General features: G+C 54.8%; 1 protein-coding gene across 1 annotated transcript in view; it reads right to left on the reverse strand.

Moving 5' to 3' along the window:
• LGR6 (leucine rich repeat containing G protein-coupled receptor 6) overlaps window positions 1-23,017 on the reverse strand; it is a gene marked incomplete at both ends in the record, with an annotated part of 67,045 nt that extends 44,028 nt beyond the window's left edge. Inside the window, one exon of the mRNA XM_079546409.1 lies at window positions 22,827-23,017. Within this exon, the coding sequence (XP_079402535.1) occupies window positions 22,827-23,017 (191 nt within the window). The remainder of the gene's footprint in view (window positions 1-22,826) is intronic.
• Window positions 23,018-23,824: the final 807 nt, after the last annotated feature.

The raw sequence follows: 23,824 nt of genomic DNA on the forward strand, positions 1-23,824 counted from the left end.
CCTCTTTGCCCTCTCCGCAAGCTACAAGATCAAAGCAGGACTCCTGCAGTGCAACCACGTTATGTGGCAGCAGCATGAAACGCTGTCAGAGAAGCAACACGAGCTCCCAGAACCAAAATGTGGCTCTGCATCACCTTCACCCACCCACAGGGCGACGTCTTTAAAGGCCTCCAGCACCAGGCGCTCAGGTTACCTGTGCTTCCCAATGGCGCTGAACCAAAGCCATCATGGCTGTAATTAGTGTGATTTAAAACCGTCCCCCGCTCCTTCCCCAGCTCATCCTAAACATTTATCAGACGCATTTCTAACTTGTACCTGCAGGAAAACTGAGACACAGTTCATGGAAACTGAGCCCATGTGATTCAGCCTCAGACCTTACAACTCCTCTGGCCCTCCAGGGGTTCCTTAAATTATTTGCTTTGATGTCACCTTCTTTCATGAGCAACCTTTGAGCATTCACTGATGAGCTGATCTTTACCAAAGAGAATGACGTGACACACAGCACGCGCCGGGTTCTCCAGTAACTGCTCACCATGGCCTCTGCAAGAGCCACGAGATGGGCACTGCAGCCTTTTAGTTCAGGAATGATAACGAGATTTAAAGAGCAAAGCAATTTACCTGAGGCACAATCACGGAGGCAGGTGGGATGCCGGGAGGACACTGCCCAAACCACGGGGCAGCACTCCCAGTATTCAGGGAAACAGACTTTGATCCGCTTCTGTAAGGGAGCAAAGCGACCCCAAAGAACGCGATGACTGCAATCCTCAGGTTTGAGCCTTCTGGAAGCTGTTAAGAACCCCAAATAGTGACCATCTCCTCAAGCCCTAAAAATCAATCCACCCTATCCATACCTTTCCCTTTTTCAGGAAGCTCAGGATTTCGGTGGGATGTTTCCCAGCATGGACTCAACCCCAGGTCCCCTCAATGTTGGAACTCGAGTTCCCCGACCATCAAACAGAGACTCCTTTCACCCAGGCATCTGAGCAGAAACGTTTAAGATGGCTGTGGGGAGAAGCCAACAGGCTGGTATTCTCTTGATTAATTGATTACACAGAAACACATTAAAGCCTCCCAGTTTTGGTCCTGCAGTCTGATTTCTGTGGGAGCTGTAAAACCAGACCAAAATTCCCATGCTTATCCCTGAAGCATCTATCGCTGGATCTGCTCTTGCAAGGCACGGAGCGCTCCTGTCTTGCAGAAATCTCCTGGAGATGAGCGATATCTCCACCAATCTTCTGGCCACTCTCTTTAGCATCCAGTGAAAAAAAAATGCACAAATAAACCACCTTTAATAAAGGAGCCCAACGGCAATAAATGATGGTTTTTATAAATTCTTCAGATTGTACAAGAGTGATTCATAAAGGTTCTTGTTATCTCCTTTCCTCAGTATCTTGAGATCTCCGAGGCCACCACAAAATGCCTGCGCTGCTTTGGGTAAAGCTGAGGCTGCAGAATGAATGGGACTGGAAGCCATCGAGCCAGCTGAATTTTTTTGCTAAAAGCCTGCAGGTTGAAAACCATGCTAAAGGTATTCTTGGTGGAGAAAAAGAGAAAGGGAAGATAAAGAGATCAAAGCAGCAAGAGCTCATTTGCATTGCACCATATCTGGAGGCACCAGCCCCGCTTCAATCCCCTATCACTGCAATAGGCAGAAGCAGAATGCGTTTCAACTCCCACCTCTACAGTTTGAAAACAGATCAGACATCTCAGATCACCCCCCCATGCGGGCCCTACCTGAGATCTCCACAGCATTTCAATCATAAGGGTTCCACCAAGAGCAGCCTGGCAGGGTGAGATTCAGCCATCCCTGCCCTGTCAGCAGTCTGATCCATGCAGTGTGTCCCAGCCGCCCTCATTAATCCTCTCCCAACTCATCCCACTGCTGCCCCAGCTCTGCTCGGTGCTCTGCAGCCTCCGTGCTTGGAAGCAGAAATGGGCTGAGCAGAGGAGGTGGCACAGCTCTGTCTCTGTGGGCAGGCAATCAGAAATAACCCTTTGGAGCCACCTGACGAGCCAGGGCAGTGGATGAATGCTGACTGCTTCTCAAAGAGACAAAGCGTGGATGTTGCCAAATGCGTTCCTAGAGGCTTTTCTTTTTTCAGCCATGGGAGCTTAAGGTGTTTTCCAGAGCACGTCCTTCGGGCGCAGCTCAGCGCTGCTATCCGCACCCTGCAGACAGCCTCCTTCCTGCATCTCCGGGCACAGCAGCCCCTGCCATCCACATCCTTCTTAAGACTGCACCAAGTGCATTCCAGGTGGCCCCATGAGTCCAGGAGGAGTGCAGCTGGGAGCCTAAGGGAAGGCTGACAGTCATAGAATGCTTGGGCTGGAAAGGATCCCTGAAGATTGCCTCATCCAACCCCTGCCCTGGGCAGGAGGGATGAAATAAAGCCTTCCTGGACACTGCCGTGCCCACTCTTCACTTCTGCCCACTCGAAACCCCCAACATCTGGGGCACTCCTCCCCCATTGCCAGCTGCTCCCCCCAGCCCTGCTCCATTTACTTCCAGACCTGCACAAAGGGGATGGCAGAGCCCAGGGCTGGCAGAGAGGAAACTGATAGCCTGCAATCGACCGGAGACACGCACAAAAACATGCTGCTTTATTTCACTCTGAGAGGAGCTGGCAGCCCGCAGTTACTCCTGTTAGTTCCCTGTCTGGCAAGAAATCAGAGAACAGACCTGGCAGACATCATGGTCACACAACCTGCCACCCCATCAGCAACAGAGCTCTGAGCAGGGGACCAAATCAGGGGAGCAACCAGGGCACAGCAGCACCCAAAGAGCGCAGCACCAGGCTGCCCATCCCGAGAGCTGCACCTCGGGGGTGACAGCAGCAGGGCAGAATACCACCCCCAAACCCGAACACAAGGTGTACACACAGACCACAGCACTGGAGGAGATGCACTGCTGAACCTGGGGGGGGGTTCTTCTGACACAAACTGGAAAAACTCATTCAGAAGTCAGGGAGATTTTACAGGAGAAAGATTCTGATGTATATTTTCAGTTGGAAGCCTCAGAAACTCCGGTTGGAATGCTTTAAGCCGACGTCAAAACATTTCATTCACTAAATGCCAAGCCATGAGAACACAGTATTTAATTACATACATTATCTGCATGCATTAACCTAAGGTTGAACGTGGAAAAAAAAAAATAAATCAGAAGCAAAACAAAACCCAAACTGAAACACAACCTTTCACTTTTACAATATGTTTTCATTCAAAAACAATTTCAACCACAGCTGCACACTGCCTGGAAAACGGGCTTTGATGGAGAACAGCTTTTGCTGGAGGTAATGAAAGATTTCATTTCCCCGTACACCACCAGCACTCCTGCTGCTCACAAGGAGGGACTCCAGGACCAGGGGTGACCGCATGCAAGAGCTGGCAGAGGGAACAGGTCTGCATTTACATGAACTTCCTCTCCTTGCTCGTCACCTCTCAGCTTTCCAAACACTGATGACAGCACTGCAGCTGCACGCACCGTTCTCTCACCATCAGGAACCCAATTAATTGGGAATGGGGGATTCTGCCTGATTTGGCACTTCTGGAGCGGCTCCCTAAAGTTCCTGGAAAAGCACAGGGGCCTCAGAAATAAGAGGACAGGTGTTGGTGTGATGCCGGGGTCTTCGTGCCTCCTGTTCCTTGGAGCAGACTGACAGCTCCAGAGATCACAGTTTTTTATTACCCACGAGGTGAAGAAAGATCTCAGGTCAGAGGAAAATGAGCTTAAGGTTAAGGTGGGAGTTAAGGTGCCAGCTGCAGGCTGAGGGCTTTCTGCCCAGATCCCTGACCTCATGGAGAGGGAGAGCTTCTCCCATGGAGTCAGAAAGCTCTTTGCAGACAAAGCATGCAGATCCCCCAGGTCTCAGGTGGGATTTATTTCTGCTGGCAAAAGGCTGCAGAGCTGCCACATCTGTGCCTTGGCTGCACGCAGCCCTGCACCTGTGTCCTCTCGCCATGTCACAGCCAACCCTGGATTCCCCCCATCATATCTGCCACAGGGGTTCACTGAACCAAAACTCTTTTTCAGACTCAGCATTCCCACAAAACCCCTCACACCTCATTTTGCTCCAAGTGCTTCTTTAAGACTCCCACTCCCCTTTCCAGCCTCAGAGCAGTCAGTTGGGCTACAAGCACACAGTGCGGATATATGCAAGCACCCGCAGGAAGCAGCAGGGATGTCTGTGCAGCACACATGTGCTGAGAACCACCAGTCTCAGCCTGCAGATGTGCAGCACTGATGAGCACAGCCTCCCTATGGCCTCCGACCTGCAGCTCAGCGGGCAGGAGCTGCGTCAGCCTGGGAGCTGGCAGGAGCGGCCTCAGGAGGCAGCACTCATTGGGAAACGGTCCCCAAGAATGCTCACACTTTGGCCATTGCCGTGTTTGGTTTGGAACACTTTGTGCTACAGAAGCCTGTTAAAATGGCACTTCCTACACATTCCCAGCCAGCATGGCCAACCAGCAAAGACAATTCAGCGTCACAAACAACCCAAAGAGCCAAGGATGTGTTCCCATGCCTGAAATGGGCGGAAGCCTCAGTTGTGGTGTCTCTGACACCACTGTGTTGCCAGCTGTGTCGCAACGCTGGCCGGCAGGCACAAGAAGGTGGGCTGTTCTGAACGCTCCCTTCTGGCTCGTGCTGTAGCGCGAGGCTGAACTCCTGCAGCATCACTGCCCTGCTCACACCAGTGCCACTGCGAGCTCACCCTGACCTACAGCAACAGCAAGCGAGCTGGAATCAGCCAGGAAAACAAGGCCAGATATCAGCTTAGGGTCAGCACTGAACTGCAGCCCCCCAGACCCTGCCTCTACCAACCCACAGCTGCAGATGACCTGAGGTATCCTCACACTCACCTGGACTTCCAGCCACCACACTGGGAATCGCCATGGATCTCAGACAGCCACTGCTCAGGGAACAGCATCCAACCCAAGGTCTTTGCAGATCTTTGGTCTAACAAAGGGAGGCAGCTGGGTTTGACTCTGAGCTGATGGGGAGACCTCTCAGGTGGTTCTCATCAGATTACAGCACACCAATCAGTAGAGTCTGATCCCCCCCCCCACACACAGGGGACACACAAGAGACAAATAGAAAGGAGTTGCTGAAGGTTATTTATAACCCTCTGCACTTTATCACAGGTTCACGTGCCTTGTTATGTCCTTGGGGTTCATTTGCCCAAGCATGGCAATGCTAAGATGCTGCTAATTACCTCATTGCCTGTCCTACCCCCAGAAGAGAGCTGCCCACAGTAGAAACGAAGCACATGGAGGTTGTTCCCCTCATTAGCAGATGACAGGCCAGGCTCAGCCCAATGGCCACCTGCATCAGTGCTGGCAAGTTGGTACTGCCCCCAGAAAGCATTCCCAGGTCACCGCATCCAGGTCAAACTTCCAGCCAATATAATGCCATCCACAAATAGAACTTCTGGAGAGCGGTGGCCTCAGAAAGTAGAAAATGTCATAAAGTGACACCAGCTGAGAAGTCAGGTTTGGTCAGCTCGCCCATCTGAGAGGAGCTGTGCTCTGTGAGGCGAGTCAGAGAAGCAGAACGCGCTGCGACGAGGCTGGATGCGAGCGATGCGCTCACGCAGCAACGGAAAGCAATAATTCAAGTGGAGCAGCACTGGCTTTGGATGGTCTGGCACTGCAGATGATTTATATTTAGAGTTAGGCTTGGCAGGTGCTTTTATGGATGTTGGGTTTTCTATTGTATTCAACCTGTCCCAAACATAATTTAAACCATCCTGCTTTAAGCCCTGGCCAACTGTTAACTACCGCCGCTAGAAAAAGCTCACAGCTCTGCCCTGCTCCGTTTCCAGGGAGGTGGATGGAGTGAGGGCTGCTGGAGACGCAGTGCTGGCCTTGGTCAGAAACAGCCAGTCTCTCTAACGTGGTGACCTGAGAACGTGGGCTGATGGAGGGAAGCACCGCAGCCTGACAGAGGATCTGACCCTGCTGGTGCTCCCCACCATGGAGTGTTTTCCATTCCTCGTGAGATTTTGAGTAAAGGAAATCGTAAATATTTGGTCCTGCAAATGTTCCTTCTCAATTCCGTGTAGGAGGTTGGACTCGGGCAGAGTGAGAAGGGAAATATCACCTCTCAAGCAATCAAGATGGACTCTGGGGTGGGACTTGCTCTGTCTGACCTCATGCTTGGGGAGGACGGCAGGAAAAGCAGGGGAAAAAAATATGAGATCACTGAGAAGCGTAGATAATGATATTTTAAGTTGTGCTTATTATTTAAAATCTGTTCCTAGGGCTTAACAAAAACTGAGCAACAGCGATGTTCCTGCTGATACAGGGCAGGAAAGCACCCAAGTGATGTGACATGCAGAGGTAGGATGTCACAGGACAGCACCCACCTTTATCCAAAGGGTTGACAGAATCCATGGCACAGCCCTGGGACAGGAGCTCTGCCTGCTGCCTTCCCTGCCAGCCAACAGAGCTTTTGGGACACACGGACCATGGCTGAGGTGAGCGCACCAAGGGTATTCACCAGGGTTATCTATCGGGGTGTCCAGGATAGAGGATACAGGGATAGACATGAAGCTACAGGCAGAAAATCAGGAGATAACATTCATCTGGAGAAGAAAGCTCCATCTGTTCTCACTCTTATGGGCCACTGGCAAAGTGCAGGTGCTGCTCCCAGCCTGGGCAGCCCCAGAAATGGGGAAACCACCCACAGCAGCTGTGATCTCACAGACTTCCCAGATGCTTAGGCCACGGGAGTTCTGTGCAGCCACATCAAGTCTTGACAAGCCTTGGCAAAGGATGACGCAGATGCCACGGCCTTGCCAAGCTCTGCCCTTGTGGGAGCAACGTGTGGCCATTACCAACACGACCTCCCCAAAGGTCAACAGAGCAACACCCAGAGCATTGCTGCAGGCTCTCACTGGAGGTGCTCTGATTGATGATCTGGGTGAAGGAAGGGGAAACCACTCAACCCTTGTGATCGCTCAGCTTTGTGCTGAGCCCATGTGGGCACCTCCAGCACTCTGCTCCTGCAGCTCCCCTGCAGGCAGCTGCGATGGAGCCGGAGAAACTCCCAGGCAGGTCCATGAATGCTCATTTTCAGATGTTATCTATGAGCAGGACAGCCAACCCTGCAGACCAGGTGTGCAGAAAGCAGGCTGGAGGTGAGACACTGCTGCCAAGCTGGAAGGATAACAGTGCCCAGTACGGAGCCCCCAGGCTGCTCGGCAAATGCTCACAATACCTTCGCAAACATGAAGGAACTGGGCTGGCCCTCTATGGGACACAAAGGTTGTGGCCCCAGAGCATCCTTCATCCTGACCTCCCCTGGGCTGGGGGAGGAGTGCTGTCCGTGGAACACAGTGTGCTGCATGCAGTCTGCCAGGTGGTGTCCAGCTGACAGCCTGTCGGCAATGCAGGGTGTGCTGAGGGGACCCAAAATGGGTAAACTTGGCATTTCTTCTCAGTTTTCTAACCAGCACACTTACAGTGTCTGAAGGCTGCAGAACTCAGCAGCCTGGAGCCCTCGCAGAGGACGTGATGGAGTCATACAGACACAGCACACATATTAGCTCACAGCCATCGTTCGCTGCAGATGCAGCACCTGCCTGGAGCAGTCAAGCTATTAAACAACGTGGCAGCCTGAAATCATGTTATGGGTCACCCCAAAAATGACCCTTCGTGACAAAAGGCCGCGTTTCCCGGTCTGTGCCTGCTGCACCCACACCAAGGAGGGACTGCTGAAACCACGCGGGCAGCTGCAAGTTGCAAAAGCATTTCTCCTGGCTGTCCATGGATGCCTTCTCGCCTCCACACAGCCCACAAGAGCTCACCTTCTGCACCAGCAGCTTCCTGCTGGCCTCGCCATGCCCCCACACGCTGTGTGTTATCTGGGGCGCAGTGCTGCCTGCCCGTGTTCTGATGCACCATCAAAGGCATCGGGAGACGTTTTGGTTCTTACGGTTGGGGTCAATGGAAAAGGGCTGGGGCATTTTTGTGCTCTGAATAAAGGAGAGGGGGGTCACCAACTCGGCGAGGTTGAGAAACCTGGCAAAAGCAGTGTCAAAGCAGGCGGGGCAGGCTGCGCCCAGAGGCAGAAATCAGTCGCAGCCCGAGGATTCAGGTCTGTCCCAGCTCTCTGAATGGAGCTCGGGACCCTCCCTGTCTCCACTTTGCTGACAAAGCAGACGAGGGAGGCAGTTCCTAAAGCAAAGAAAGTTTGAATTCCTCCAGCCCATTACCTCATGGCTGTAAATCTTCCACCTCTCCTTCCCAGTCACTGGTGAAGCCTGTCTATTGTCTAGGGAGCCCGGCTGTCTGCCCCAGCACAAAAGGGAGAACAATCAGTGGGCTTGGGAAACACAGGATGTACTAAAAGAGGGAAGAATAAAGCAGGGAAAGGGCCAGGGAGAGCTGGGTGGGGAGGAGATCTCCAAGAGGCAGCTCCAAAGATGGGTGTCTGGCTTCGGGAGGCATCCAGCCCTGCCTGCCTCGTGCAGGTGTTGCTCAGGCTGGGTCCAGCTCAGCGTGGTGCTGAGGAGGGCTGGGGCTCTCGGCATGGAGGCTCTCAGAGGTGGGGATGCTGTGCCCGCTGACTCCTGTGGTTCAGACTGCTCTGCCTGGTTTGAGATGAGCTGACCTTCGACACAGAGGTTGGGGTGTTTGTGTGGGTAATCCAGGGAACGCTTTGCGTTTTGCCTACCTCCCCCCCTGGGATGTGGCTGTGCTCCTTGAGGTATGGGCAGGCACCTTCCCATGATCAGGATGGTTGCTGGCAGCCTGATTCTGCATAAACCATCTTCAGAGCCACGGCCTGCAGTGCTCCAGGTCCTTTCCCTGCCCGTGAGGTGGAAGGTGGCATTTCCTCATAGCAGTGAGACATGGAGCCTTCCCCAAGAGCCCAACCTGATTCAGGGCTCCCATTCAACTCTAGCCTGATCTTTTTTTTCATCTTGCGCAGTTCAAACGTGCAAAACATTTCTGGAGAAAATCGGTGGTTGTGTCATTTGCCCCCCAAGTTTTGGACTCAGCTTTGGAGCATTAGTCTTCCATTGCCCCAACAGACCGAGACACAGAGAAAGACAAAGCCCTTTTCTATGCTGTGCCTTAGAGTATGGCATGACTCCCATGGGCCACCAGCACGTGGAACACTGGGAAGGGAATCAAGGCCACAGAGCGATGTGCTAACCCAGACTATTGTGGGGAATGATGGCTGATGGGCTGATGGAGACCTCGGTCGTGTTAGCAGGCTCCACAGGTGCTGTGCAGATGTTCTTCACTCCCTCACTATCTTGAGCTGCCACAAACCAAAGGCCAATGGTCCTGCATGAGCTCTGAGAGGTCCCCACCCTGCTCTGGTGGTCAGCTGGGCTGAGTCAAGCTTGCTTTGATGCATGGGGTGTGTGAGATGAAGCTGAGTGTGACCACAACCTCTTCATTTGCCAGTGCCCCAGCAGAGAGCAGCACAGAGTTGGGTTCCTGTGTCCCCATCTGGCATTGCTCTTCGCTTCTCAGTGCTTGAAATGTGAAGAGAAGCCTGGGCTGGAGATGGGGATTTGGCCACAGAATTAGGCAATCCAAAATGTAGACCTCTGAGCTTCTTGCATGGAAACCAGTGCTGTGCCCTGAGGACAGCAGGGTGACATGGGCTCAGTGGGAACTGCCTTCAGCTTCTGAAACTTTGCCTCTGTTGGAGAGCTGAAGTCTTGTGCCCACTCTGCTCCCTGCTTACAGGCGATATCTGTGCTGTTGAAATGGAGCATGTCCCACATGCCACGGGATGCTCATGGAAAGGGGACATAGCACTACGTGGGTCTTGGGAGGACCAACCTTAGCAAACAGATTTGAAAACCATCATCCTGATTATTGCTATCACTCCTCCAGAGGAAGCTCAGATCAAAAGCCGTGTGGGTACGAGGGCTGTGATATTGAGTCCTGCAGTCCGGCTGCAGGTGATGACCCTCGGTCTTGGTTGCTGCTGGGTGACAGAGCTGGGCTTCCTGGGCACCGAGGAGCAGGTGTGGGATTTCTGAGCCAAGTTGGTGGCTGTTTGTTCTGCCAGTGCTCAGGGGAACAGGCCCCAGCGTGTGTTCTTGGTAAATAAATGAGATTACATCAAGAATACACCCAACTCCTATAATTTACTTTTCATCTTAACAAAACCAGCCTGTCATGACTCTGGATATTGCCTACTTGCTTGGGCAGAAGGGTTAACAATGAAGAATATTGGGTTTCTTTTGTTTGCTTTCTGAATTTTGAGCCTTAAGAAGCTCAGGAAATCCCTTTTTCAAATGAGAGAGCTTCACTGCATGGTGTGAGTCCAAGAACTGTTTTGCTAAAAGCTCTAAGAAGTGTGAAGGTCTGGCACTGCCATCAGCCATCCGTGCTGCCACCTGTGCCCTGACATCCACACCAGCTGGTCTTTCCAACAGTGACCCAGGACACAGATGACTTCATGGAGACAACCTCAGTGTCTGTGAGGGTGGGACTTCGGAAGTCCTGGGGACAGCCAGGGTCAGGGGAGGAGCTGTGGCTCTCTGTTCATTGCAGGGAGAGGGATCTCACGGCCTTTAATGGTCCCTCCAACTGAAGTGATTCTATGATTCTGTGAAGTCAACATCCAGGGCTGCTGCCATGGTACCCCCAGATTAAAGGGAGCTCTCTCAGCCAGTCTTGACATCTGATGCATCTCCCTCTTCCCTCCTCACCATCCTGCTCTCCTTCTGCCATGCTGTAGCATTTCTCAACACCAGAATGCTCCTAAGGACCAACATCAATGCATGCAGTGCTGTCCTTGGTGGTGGGGCTCTGAATTTGCTCTCTGTGCATTTTCTCTGCTAAATGAAGAGCCGTAAGAGAAAGCTCCACTGCCTTCCCTACCAGCACAGCAACAGTCAGAAGGGACTCAGAGCCGCTGCACGAGGAGCCCAGTGTCCATACCCTGCTGCATCTGCTGTGATGTATCTGCCTACAAGTCCTGCGAAGGCCACTGGGCTGGGAAGAACTGCTGTCGGTGGGGGAAGCTTGGAAGCGTTGTGATCCCTGATTCCAAGCATGCTGCCGTCTATCTGTGGGACGACCTGCTGGTCCCTCCCTTAGTTTGGCCCATGAGACCCTTTGGAAACAAGCGGGACTGGGTTTGTGGAGACCTTGCTGCTGAACCCAAACCATCCAGGCAGCAAAAGGTGAGGGCGCATTGCTGCCCAATCACCTCCAACAGAGGTCAGCAGAAAAGCTTCTGAACTCTGACCGCACGTTTTCTGGCCCTTGGCCAGAGCTGCCAGAGCAGTGCTTTGAGCAGAAAGTGCCTTTTCTCCAAGAGCAGCAGCCCTCGGTTCTGCAGGGCTTCAGCTGCTGTCCGGGCTGGGCCTGCAGGAAGGCTGAGGGCTTGGCTGCGGCAGCGCAGCTCCCATCCATGCCAGACCATCCTTCCGTTCAGTCTGAGTCTTCAAAGGAGTCTGCGCCATTAATTTTGCTGTCTTCCCTACCACAAGCTGTAAATCTCCTGACAGCAGGGAGAAGAAAGCAGCGAGTCCAGCTCTGCACACAGGAGGATGCTGCAGCAGCATGGCGCAGCTCGTCCTCCTGCGCTTCGTCCCGCGCCGCCCCGCAGCTCCTGCCCGCAGCACCTCCTGCCGTGAGCCCACACCTCCTGCTCTCGCTGTGCTGATGGTGTCACACCTCAGCATCTCCCAAGTCCCATCCTCCCTCCCACCAGCGCTGCTCCATGCAGCTGGCTGCCATGGTTGGAGAGGAGCATCTTCTGGAGAGCTCGCAGCCCGCAGCTCCCCGCTGCAAAGGCAGGATTTTGTTTTTCTGCTCTGTACTCACTAGACAAAAATGTCACGGCTTTTCCCACTTTTTCTATTGAGCTTCCAGCATTCACCGCAGAGCTCTGTCCCTCCTCACCCACATGGGGCCCTGCAGAAACGCCGCTGCCCTCAGCCCAGCACCTCCCAGCATCACCTGCCACCAGAGGCGGCTGCTGTTGCTGTTGGGTCACAAAGACAAGAACGGCCCAAGGAGGAACAAAATGAAAGGTCCGCCTGGCACTGCTGCCTCCGTGCAAAGAGCCATAAAGACGAATCTTAAAGAGCAGAAAACCTGCAGTAAGTGCTGTCCTCCATCCCACCACAGGGAAATAAACTCGGTGCCATTCACCGTGCTGGGCAGTCACTGCCTCCTGCTGTGCTGGGGCAATCACCAGCACAAAACAGAACGACCCGATGGGCTTCTGGTGGGGGAAAGGTTTTGCTTTGCCAGATACACTGATGGGACAGCAGAGCAAAACTCAGCAAATTGGCACCCATTTTTCCCAGTGATCTGTGGAGGCAAAGGCTGCAAAGCTCAGAACATCGTTCTGTTTTCACAATATCCTTTGGACAACATCATCCTTCATCCAGGCTGATACTCTCAAACATACTGAATTGCTTGAAATCCATTCAGACAAAACATTGTCTTCAACCCAGAACTAAGTCCCCCATTTTCAGCTTGTGAGGGCAGCTGCAATAATTCCTCCTGGGATTACTTTTTTTCTGGCTTTCCCATTTGTCCATCTCCACCTAGAAAGGCCACTAAGGGGAATACAGGGAACCAGTGAGAGGCTACTGAGGCTCTACGAAATTCTCATGGTGTGTTTTTCAGAACAAAGGCAAAGCTTGAGATACAGCATTTGTTTTCTGCATAGAGAACTCACTTCCAGCGTTAGCATCCTTGTCACATCGCAGTCACTCTGGGTCCCACGAGGAGCCCCGTCTCAGGGCCGTCTGAGCTGCAGGTGCCTCCTGCTGTGGGGTTCGGTCGCTGTGAGTCCAACAGGGTTCTGTCTCAGCCAGGAGCTTTGGTTGAGGGTTGGAAGACGCCATTCAACGCGTCACAGCTCAGCTTTTCCAGCAGAAATTTGAGACGTCCTGGCACAGAGCGCGATGTTCTGAAGGAAGTGTTCAATTTGGGGAGAAAAATGCATTTTTCCATTAACAAAGCCCTGAAAGAGAAACTCCTCTCTCCCTCTCCCATGGGCAGGCGTCAGCCCGCGGCGCTCAGAGCTCTGTCTGAGAATGTGATGGCAGAACCGCGTGCTTTGGGGCCAGCTTCCCTGCAGGCCCCTCGGGGCAGCCTGCATCTCACAGCACAGCGGTACCAGCAGCGCCTGACCTCACAGCTGCTCTGTTGTTGAGCACCACGACCCCAAATGCAGCACTGCATGGAAACTGTGCAGCACAGACATCCGTCAGAGGGTCTCTGGCTCGGGATGGACCGAAGGGGAGGAAGCAGGAAATGTGGAATAAAGCTCATGCGAAGTTATTGTTGCTTTGGCAAGGTAAGGGAAGTGGGGGAGGTGTTGGTGGGGCCATTGGTTTTGCAGCCATTTCACAGCCGTTCCCACATGGCGAGAGCACCCTGCGCCCACCATGAGCTTAAAGCCCCCAGTGAAGCCAAATGCTGCACAGAAGGGTTTTCCATCATGGGAACTGCTGCACGAGCACCAGCAGAAAGAACAGCAGGGGAGGGGGTGGCGGAAGGAACATTTCCCTAAGCTCCAAGTCAAAGGCGCTTGGAACCGGCCGGGGCAGAAAGGCAGGACCTGCCCGACCAACCAAGGAGGGAAAGGACTCAGAAGCAGTGCTGAGGGCCAATTCTCCCATTTCATAGATCTGCTTTCTCTCTCATTTGCTGCCTCTTTTCCGGGCTCTGGAGCTCGAACCTTAGAGACCACGTATTTTGGTGCAGAAGGCACTCCAGACCTCTGATCCTGCTTTTTAACCCCACCGGTTCCAGCTGAGCCAGCTGCAGGAAATGCACCCGTTGCCCTTGATCTTGGAAATTAGATGGCAGCTCAGGTATTACAAAGCTGTCCCTCAGAAGTCTTGTAATTTGGGGAGAGCGTCCCCAAAGGATGAAAAGAAAGGGAACTGTTGGACCAGAGGCAGACACCGTGTGACTTTTGGCCCAGCTGATGCAGTTGGCTTGCAGAAATAGAAAAAGGAATTCTGGGTTTCTGTAGAGATTCGTTAGACCCCTTTTATCACAATAATCCAGGACAACAGCACTGCTTTTTTCAAGGGACGTGAACCAACCCAGCCATCAGAGCCGCCACAAGGTGCCAAATTAGAGAGGTGAAATCCTGACGGCTCTCCACCGAATCCCTGGGCTTCACCTCCCCAGAGGCAATGGAAATGAACTCAGAAATCACAGACTTGGCCACGCCAAAGACAGTTAGTAGGTTTCAGCGTTTTATTAGCTTCATTAACTTTTATCACCAATTAATTAAAGACTTCACCAAACTTCTCCCCATTCCTGGAATTACTGAAGGGGACGTTTGAAGCTCACCACCGTTCGGACGCCTCCAGTGCACGTCTGCATCTGGGCCAGGCGTGGGCTCCCTTCTCAGTGCCACGAAGAGGGGCTGATCCTCCTGCTGTTAGCTCAGCCTCCCTCCTCCTCCTCCTACTGACTTTAAGGAGTGGGTAAATGAAGAAGACAAGCTGTGAGGTGAGGTTAGGCTTGTGCTATCTGGATGGCTGGGGACCATTTCCCTGCTTCCGAAATTCGCACTGTTCCTTTCACTTCTCTGTGCAGCTCTCTGTGCCCACGAGTTGAGGTCTATCAATGCTTTCACTCTCTGTTCCATTAAATTACAAAGCAGCAGACTGGGCCAGGCTGAGCACTGGGATTACAGTCCCATCTGGAAAAATCAAAGGAAGTCTTTAAAGCCCAGCCAGATTTTCATTGTCAGGAGTCTCCAGCTCCATCAAAGGAGAGGCAGTCTAGACAAAACACCTACAAACTCCACTCTGAAAAACTGAACCGTTGTGGTTTCTGGGGAGGGTGAAGGGGCTTTCACAATTTCTGCTCAGATCAACCAAATAAATTACACCTTTGCTGCTTTGAGCTCTTCCACTCTTTCGTGAATCCCCACGAAGAGACTTTTGAAAAACCACTCCCCACCTTCTGGTCTATTCAGTGATCCTCCGGAGCGTGAAATCCAAAAATTAGTGCATTCTGAGGAGATTCACAGGCAGCACTTCATTGCTTTGGGAGCAATCCTCATTGGAGAACTCCTGGAGACCTCCTCCTCCTCCTCCCTCATTCCAGCAAATGCCAAAAAGAAGCCTAGGACACATGATGGCAGATAGAAGCATAGACTCATAGAATGGCTTGGGTTGGAAAGGACCTTAAAGATCCTCTTATTCCAATCCCCCACATTGCCAGAGACAGCCCCAGAACTGCAGGCATCCTTTGGGCGAATTAGAGCTGCCTACAGCCTTCTCTCTGTCTCTCATTTTAATCGGCATGGCTTCTGTAAGGAGCATCCCAATCCCGGGGAGCCCATCTGCTGCAGCGCTGCAGCTGGATGGTAAATAATGGGACGCTCACATTGCCATCCTGAAAGCTTCCTGCTCTCAGCAAACAGCTCCTCAAGAGCACTGAGCTGCCTTTCCTGTGGCAGGGATCTTGTTTCTTTCCGGAAAAACACTCTGCTTCCTTTTGTTCTGTTCTCAGTGGTTGCTTTAGTGGAGAAGCTTAAACCCTACTAAGCCACAACAGTAGGGATGTAACGCGTGCTCTGAGTGTGTCAGATGGGTTTCTGCAGTGTTTTCTCCTTGCCCACCTTCTTACGAAGAGCGACAGACTCGAAGCACTTGAATTGGCTGGAAATGAGGAAGCTGCCACACGAGCAGCCACTGCTGGCAAAGCCTCAGCCATCACCTCCATCGTGGGAGCCAGGAACTCCTGCACGTGGGTGCACCACGAGCACTCACACGGGCAGCCCTGACACAATTAATGCCCACAGTTAATGGTCACAGCACTGACTCAGTGTCTCCAAGATAATTCTGGATGAGATGAGGAATGAGACAGGAACACAAAGTGCTGGAGCAGATCCACCCCACCCAGCAGCTGCCAAAGCGCCCTGGCCAGCACGGCCGATAGGCCTCCAGCCTCTGTGTTGGGCTGCCCACCACAGCTTTGACTACCAGGGCTTGCACCTCCCTCAGCAGACTGCAAAAGCCAAGTCCCAGCACCGTGCAGGATGGGTGCAGAACGTCCTGAGGGCGTCAGGCTGTCTGCACTGGGTCACCTCTGTTGGCTGTAATGAGTGACCTTCCTCTGCCCCACACACGGTGCCCTCCAGGTAGAGAAAGAAACTCACAGACAATGTTGTTGTTGCTGGGAATTTTGGAGTAAAAGCAGAAATTTTGACAGCAGAAACGAGTTTGAGTGTCTGTACTTCATGGAAGTTTGGAAGCCGTGGCATCTCTGCTGGTGGTGGCTGCGCTCTGAGCAGTGCTGTCACACTCCAGCAGCGTTTCAAATCCTCCCCCCTCTATTTGTATTTTTTTGACTGATGCTCTCCAGTGCAAAACTGCTTGTCTGCATCAGCTGGAAGCTGAGGTGTGGAGGGTTAAGAAGCAGGTACAGGTCAAAGAGTTGGAGAACAGTACCTGGAATGAGCAAATACCAGAGGCAGAGCAGATGAGACAGACTCATCTCTAAACAGATCTGTCTCCACATTTTTGTAGGAGGCAGCAGAGCCAAAGGAATGCACAGTCTGCACACATCAGTAATAATGAATTGTTCCATTGTGACACTTAATGGGAAGAAGGTTCATTAATTACAAGGAGTTTTTACACAGTGGGGGGTTTAGCCTGGCTACAGCCCACATCTTTGGGCAAGCCCAATGTTCCCTGATGCTCTCCCAGCCTGGGAAATCATAGGCAGAGCTTATGCAAACCTCCCATCTCTGGCTGCCATACGCTGGACCGGAGCCTGCGTGCTCCGTGCTGCCTGCACTCAGCTCCCAGCGCTGCCCCACCGCCCCTTCCTGCTGGGAGGGCAGCAGAGAGCCGCTCCATCCCTCCTCGCACAGACCCGCACAGCTCTGGCCCCGACGCTGCTCTGCGTGAAGAAGGGACCCCCGGCAGCCACGTCTGCTCCGGCTCCCACGGCTGCAGAACATGGAAACCTTTGCCTGCAGCTCGCGCTCCAGCTCCGCTCCCTTTCGGGTGCAGATCCAGTGACCCCAACACCTGCGGCCCCATCTCCTGGGCGAAAGGCGCTGAAGTGTTTGGGGCACATCTGGAAGCCAGATGCCCTGCAGGTGACTCAGTGGCACTCCCTCTGCTCATGCACTTCACCTGTCCTGTCCAGACAAGTTGCAGCAGCGTGAGCAACAACTGAAAGCCAGCAATATCCCAAGATGACACCAGCTGAGAGCCCATATGGGACACGTCTGCAGGAAACGGCCCTTTCTGAGGGACAGCGGTGGGCGCTGCCTGTGGAACTCAGAGCACACAGAGGTGCTGCTGGCAGGGAGCGCGGCAGGGCTGGGGGCTGAGCCCTCCTGCTGGGCACTGGGAGCTGCGCGGTGGTCAAACTGCAGTGGCTCTCCAGGCTCCATGGCTGCTCTGGTTTGGGTCCATGCCCTGTTCCCGTGCATCAGATTTTACAAGGCACGTGGAGCAACAAAGCCAGAACACAAACATTCTCAGGAAGCCGTTGCGGTTGGGCTGCCAACAAACTGGTATCTGCTATCTGGTGGCAAGTTTTGCTTGGCAGCACTGCATGGCTGTACCCAAATCCCAGTGATCTCCATTTGCTCTGCAGGTGAAGTCTGCTGGGAGTGCAGCGTGGTCCCAGGATAGGTCTTTGGATCCATCCATCCACCGCCATCAGGCACAGCTGTAACACTAAGCCTGGGCATGGTCCTGGCTCTGCTGCTGGATGTGGGGGGACCAAAGAGCACCCAGCTCTGCTGCTCAGCACCACTGGGGCTCTGCTCCAGCTCCCTCCCCTATGCCCCATCCCCAAGCCCTCCTGAGAGCCACCACTTTGTACCCACAGCCTTATTTGGGGATGGCAGCAATCAGAAGGAGTGGTGAAAATGTCTGATGTCTTTTATTTATTTACTCATTTATTTTTCCCACAGCAGCTTCTCTGGAACAACTCCTCCTGCAGACAGCCTGCAGAGCAACTGAGCTTTGGGGAGGGGGTCTGCATGCAGTCCTCCTTCCATGACAGCCCCACTGCTGTCGGTGCTTGGAGCCAACCTGCCCCACTCCCTCACCCAGACTGAAACTTCCTTAAGACACTTCCCATCTTTCAGGATCTTTTAGTGCTACTTTCATCTCCAATCCACATATCACAGCCCTATAATAATAATAGCAGCAATAATAATAGCAATAATAACAGCGATAATAATAATACCTTCTGCACGTATGTAGCACCTTTCATCCGAGGATCTAAGTCACAATTACAGCCCCACACATTCCTGTACATTACAGCCCTATAATCCAAGACTCCTCAAGTATCCAGACTTCAAAGGGAGCGTGGATTTCCCCTCCAGCCCAGTCACAGTGCCCAACACGTCTCAGAGGTGTTTCGAAGGTGTCTTGGCAGGAGCTGGGGAGAGGCAGGAGAGCTCCGAAGCCAAAAGGAGCCTTCGTGGATTCCTTCCTCCCCTTTCCTGGCGCTGTCTGATCTCCCTGGGAAGTCATTGCAGCCACGGGACGTTGTGGGGTGCCGCTATGGGGTGGGTGCTGCTGTGAGGCAGCGCGTGTGCAGTGGGAAGCAGGCAGGCAGGAATGGCACTGGGAGGCCATTGGCACTGGGTGACATCCAGGCCAGGAGCCCACATGGTGAATTTCTGCTCCACTGAAGAGAAGAAAGGAGTGGAGACGGCGTTGTTCTCAGTGAAAGCTGAGAGATTTTCAAGTAACCCAAAAATTCTCCTTTTGGGTTCAAAGCAAAACATCTCAGGGATACCCAAAACAAGTATGATTTGTTTTGGTTTGGTTTGGTCTTAATTGCATGGGAAACATGAAAAAAAAAAATCTATTTGTTTAATGAAAGCCAACCTTTCCTCCTCCTTTGTTTTTTTGTTTTGTTTTGTTGTTTAGTCAAAGAGGTGAAATGGCTGCTATTTACACCTGTGCGTTCAGGGCGCTCAAAGCAAGGCAGCTTCCTATAGCAAACAGGTGACCTTAAAGAGGGGCTGCAGGAGCTCAGGCCGGGCTGGTGCGTTCAGGGAGCCGTTCGTGGAGCTCACCTGAGTGCGACCGCGGCACAGCGGCACCCCGAAGGCTTCACCCAGCCTCCTACCCGAGCTCCCGGTTGGGATGTGGCTGCGGGTCCGTTTGCACCAACGCCCCACAGCCGACCCCAAAGGGGTTTCCCGTCCTCTGCGCGGCTCGGGGAGGTGACAGCCCCGTCCGGACCGCTCCGCGGGACTCCCGGCAGCTCCTGTGGCCGGCGGGCACGGAGGAAGCGCCCAGCGCTGCTCTGAGCCTCTGCTGCTCCTCCTCCCCTGGGCTGAAGCGCTGCTTCTGCGCCCGTAGCGCCGACCTGCCCGGAGCCGAGGGGGAAGCGGCGGGGAACGGGTTAAAGCAGAGCAGCAGAGGGGGTTCCCCGTTACCGGAATTCCTTCTCGTGTTCTCTGTGAGAAATAGGAGCTGAGTTTCTGCCTGAAAGCCCCAGTGCCTTTCCCGCAGGTTTCGTGCATGCAGTTACGAAAACTCGCTGTGCTCAGGTTGGGAAGTGCCCGGAATGGAGAAGTCTCTGGAAGCTGTCCCGTATGGGGTGCAACGACACCCAGAGCCACCGCTACACCGGTAACAGCCCGGGGAAGGCAGCCCGCGCCTCACCCCCCCGACTCGGCAGAGATGTTCCTCTCCACGCCCCGGCGGGTGATGCGCAGCCCGCTGAGCGCTGCGGTGCCCGGGCGTCGCTTTCCATCTGAATGAGGGGCAGCGTTACTAATTGGTGCCTCACGGGGATGCCGAGCGCTGGAAACTGTTCTATCTCCCCGGGGTCTCCGCTGTGGGTCCCGAGGCAGCTCACAAAGAAAGGAAGGGGGTCCCTCAGCAGGGCGGCGGGGAAGTGCCGGGGGTCCCACAGCCCCACGCAGCCCCCAGGGAAGCGCCGTGCTTCCCTCTCCCTTCTCCACCCTCCCGCTGCTCCCTGACCCAGGCAGGTGCAGAGGGGGAGAGGCGTTCGCAGCTCCATCGCTGCCTTTTGGCACCGGAGCCTCTGCCAGAATCAAAGCGCATTTCAAAGCAAACCCTAAACTCCTTTAATCGCCAGCGAGAGCTCCTCCTGCGCAGATCTAAGGGCCATGAGCTCAGTGTTTTCGTTGCCCCGGGCAGATTTATGAGCTTATTCTTCACGGAAGGGAGGGAGAGAGGGGAGGCTGTGGCGTATTGCTTAGCCCGGGGGGCGGGCAGGGAGGAGCGGGGTTGGGGGTGGGACGACTCCACGGGCTTCGGGTGCGAGCAGAGACCGCGATGCTGAAGCCCAGAGCGCGGGGAGGACGGACGGACGGCAGCTCCTGCTGCGCTCTGTTAGCCGTGCGCTCGTGCACGTTCGCTCCGTGCTGCCTGCATCAGCGCTCCTCATCCCCTGCAACCCAGCCGGCAATTCCTGCCAGCTGCGCAGGGCTGACTGCTCCAGCTCCTGCAGAGCCGAAAAGGGGACACTGCTGACACCCCGCGCCCAGGAAGCCCCGCAGGGAACGGCTCTGCACCTGGGGCCTGAAAACTGGGGAAGGGCCCGGTGGTGATCTGCAGCGCTACGGCCGGCTGGGGGCTCACCGAGCTGCACGGGGCCCAGCGAGACACAGCAGAGCCCCGAATGGAGCCGCTGTGAGCACCGTTGGACCCAAACTGTTCTAGCTGATGGTACTGAGAGGAGAAAAGGAGCAGAGCTTGTGAGAGAGGGGCTGGGAGATGAGAAGAAGAGACAGGGAGAGCCTCCAAGGACCTGCAGGTTTCCACCTAGTGGGAAATTCAGTCTTCAGCTGTTCCTTTCCTCCCAACCCACCACAAAGAGCCAACGAATCAGTATTGACCACCACCACCAAAATCAACAGAACGTGCTTTAAAAAGGCCAGGATGTTTTGCCGCGATGATTCTGCAGTCCCACAACGTGAACATTAAACGGCTGGCAGGTGAACGAGCAGGTGAAAATATGGAAATGGGAACTTCAAAAGGAGAATCTGAGGGAAGTGAAAGCACTGAAATAATCTCTCAATATTTTTTCTATTCCATCAACTCTGGTCCGTCACACCAAGCATTTCCCTCCCAGGGAAACAACGTGTTCCATCCCCCCCATCAGCCCCCGGTGCAGCTCTGGGGCTGAACGCTCTGCCGCGCCCTCGCTGCCCCGCTCCATCTCCCTGCCTGCAGACCCCCTCACAGCTGCTCCAAATGTCTCTGCAAAGCGAGAAGGGCCCCGAGAGCCCTTAGATGGGGATGAAAGATCCGCGAGAGCGGTCAGCTCTGTAACGGGGTCGGGTCCTTAGAAGGTATTAGAGACGCTCGAAACGGGTGAGGCAGCAGCAGCAGCGCCGTCCGCGGGCAGCTTCAACCAGCGGAGGTCTGTTTTCACCCCGCACTGCCCTCCCCAGGGCTGGTACCGCGCACAGGGGTGGAGGGAGCCGGGATGTCCTCGCAGGCAGCTCCCATCCCCCGCGCTCTCACCTCGCTGCCGTCCAGCCCCGTCGGCCCCAGGACGGCCCTCCTCTGGCAGCGGGAGGCGGAGCTGCGGCGCTGCGACCGCATCCCTCGGCTCTCCGGTGCCTTTGCAGGCTCTCGGCTCTCCGGTGCGGCGCGGAGATGCGGGGCAGCGCCCGGCCCCGCACGGCGGTCGATCCGCTGTCAGCGGTGCCGTCTGTGCGCGGATTCCTCGCCCTCTGCGCACCGGGAGCGCCGATCGGCGGCGGAGGCTCCGCGTCCCCGCAGCCCCTCAACCCGGGTAACGGGGATGGAGGCAGCGGCTGCCCGCGGCTCCCAGCGCGGGGGGAACCTCGTGTGAAAGGTGCTGCGCGGTCCGCTCTGCTTGCCCCGCACAGCTCTCCCTTCACGCGATCTATAGCAAAACTCATCCTTTCCTGCCCTGATTTCTTCCCAGCTGCCCATCTGCACGGTACAAAAAGCGATGCCCTCGGGTCAACGGGAGCTCTCGCCGGGTCCCAACGGCCCAGCCGTGTTTTGCAGAGCCCCTCGTGAACTCGGAGTGCTGAGGAGGACCCGAAACACCGGGATGCCACACCTGGCCACCTGTCCTTCCTCACACACAGCAGCTTCCAGCAGCAGCACGCTGGCTGGGGAAAGCAAACTCCTTCCCGACCTGCTGCGCTGCACTCTGCTGATAGAAGCACCAAGCATCCTCTCAGGGTGCACCAGTACTCAGCAGTGCATCCCATCCCCCTGGTCAAAATGTGGGATCCTTCCCAGCCCATAGGACACCGTCAGCGCTGCTGAGCCCAGCTTTGAGGCTCCCCCAATCCCTGTGGGAGCGGAACCCTTTGGGGTATTCATACCAGAGAGGATGGGAGACACGGAGAGCATTGAGAGCCTTTAAATCCTTCCAGAAAAAGAAGAAAAAAAAATAATGGGCGAGCACCTAAAACACCTGTAGGACTTCAGGATTGATTTCAAAGAGGCAATTTGGGCACAGCTGATGGCCAGCACAACTCAACCCCAAAAGCTGTGAATTCTCACACCTGTGGAAGTGTTTGACAGGAGGGGTCCTGGAGCAGCTGGCAGTCATTGCGCGGCACCAACGCTCCGTTGTGCTCTCAGACAATTCGGGTCCGCCCAGCAAAGCAGCCCCGGAGCAACGCGTGCAGAACGTCGTGGTGCAAACAGCGGAGGGGCGCGGGGGTGGGGGGAAGGAAGGGGTGCGGGGGGTCTGCCTCTGCTTGGCAGCTCCTGGAGGAACTGCTGCCTTTTTTTATTTTCGGCCGTTTCGTTTTTGTTTCCAATTTGTGTGAAACCTGGCGCAAAGCTCCGAGCCGGAGGGTCCGAGAAAGCGGCGCAAAGGGAAAAAAAAAATATAGCAGTGAGGGCTGTACTTACAGGTAGGCGGTCAGCGGGCTCAGGGCGGAGGGCACCTCGGGCAGCCCCAGCTCGGAGCAATCCACCGACAGCACGATGCCGTCCTGCTCGCAGTGACACTGCGCCGGGCACGAGGGCGCAGCGCCCGGCTCCGCCGCTCGGATGTGGGCGCAGCACGCCAGCAAAACGCTCCAGAAGGTGAAGCGCTCCATCCTCAGCTCGCTGCAAGCAGCGGGGAGCCGACGGGGATCCACCCCCACCTTGAGAGCTGCACCGACGGGACGCCCCGGGGCGCTCCGTCACCGCGCGCCCGACCTGCGGCAATGGGGAGAGCGGTGGGGATGCAGCCGGGGAAGGGAAGGCATTGTTGGATGATTTTGGTTATTGGGTTTCAAGGGCTGGGCAGGGGCGTGAGGCGCTCCGGTGGGAGGAGTCAAACCTTCTGCTCTTTCCCTCTCTCTCTCTCTCTCAGAGCTGGCAGGAATTTCATTCAAAGGGAAGAAAGGGGAACGAAAAAAAAAAAAAAAAAAAAAAAAAGAAACCTCGACAAATAAAGCCGTGTTCTTGACTCCGGGAGCAGTGCTTGGTCTGAAACAGAGATTTTTGTGAGAGAGCAGTGCAGGAGAAGGCAGAGCTGAAGCACCAACGGGGAGGCAGCAGCACCCAACCTGCACTGCAAGCGCTTCGGACCTCGGGACGCTGAAACACAGCCCCGGATAACGCTCTGTGTCTGCGCCGGCAGCTGGGAGGTCCGGGTGCAGCCGGGCTGAGCTCGAGCTGCTGGGTCCTGCCCTGCTCCTCTCACCATCCCCATCCACGGAACAGGGCTGGGGGAGCTGCAGGTATGGGGCAGTCGCTGCCGCGGGGCTCAGTTCGGTGGGGCGGCTCCAGAGCGCCCTGCAGGGCTGCGGTGGCTGTGACGTTGGAGACGCTCATCGAAGCGGGCTGTGAGCTGCAGCCACGCTGCTCCAAGAGGAGCTTCCCCCTGCCTCCCCTCGAGGGGATGAGGCACAGGCAGA

The sequence above is a fragment of the Tetrao urogallus genome (assembly GCF_951394365.1).
Source record: "Tetrao urogallus genome assembly, chromosome: 24".
Lineage (NCBI taxonomy): Eukaryota > Metazoa > Chordata > Aves > Galliformes > Phasianidae > Tetrao > Tetrao urogallus.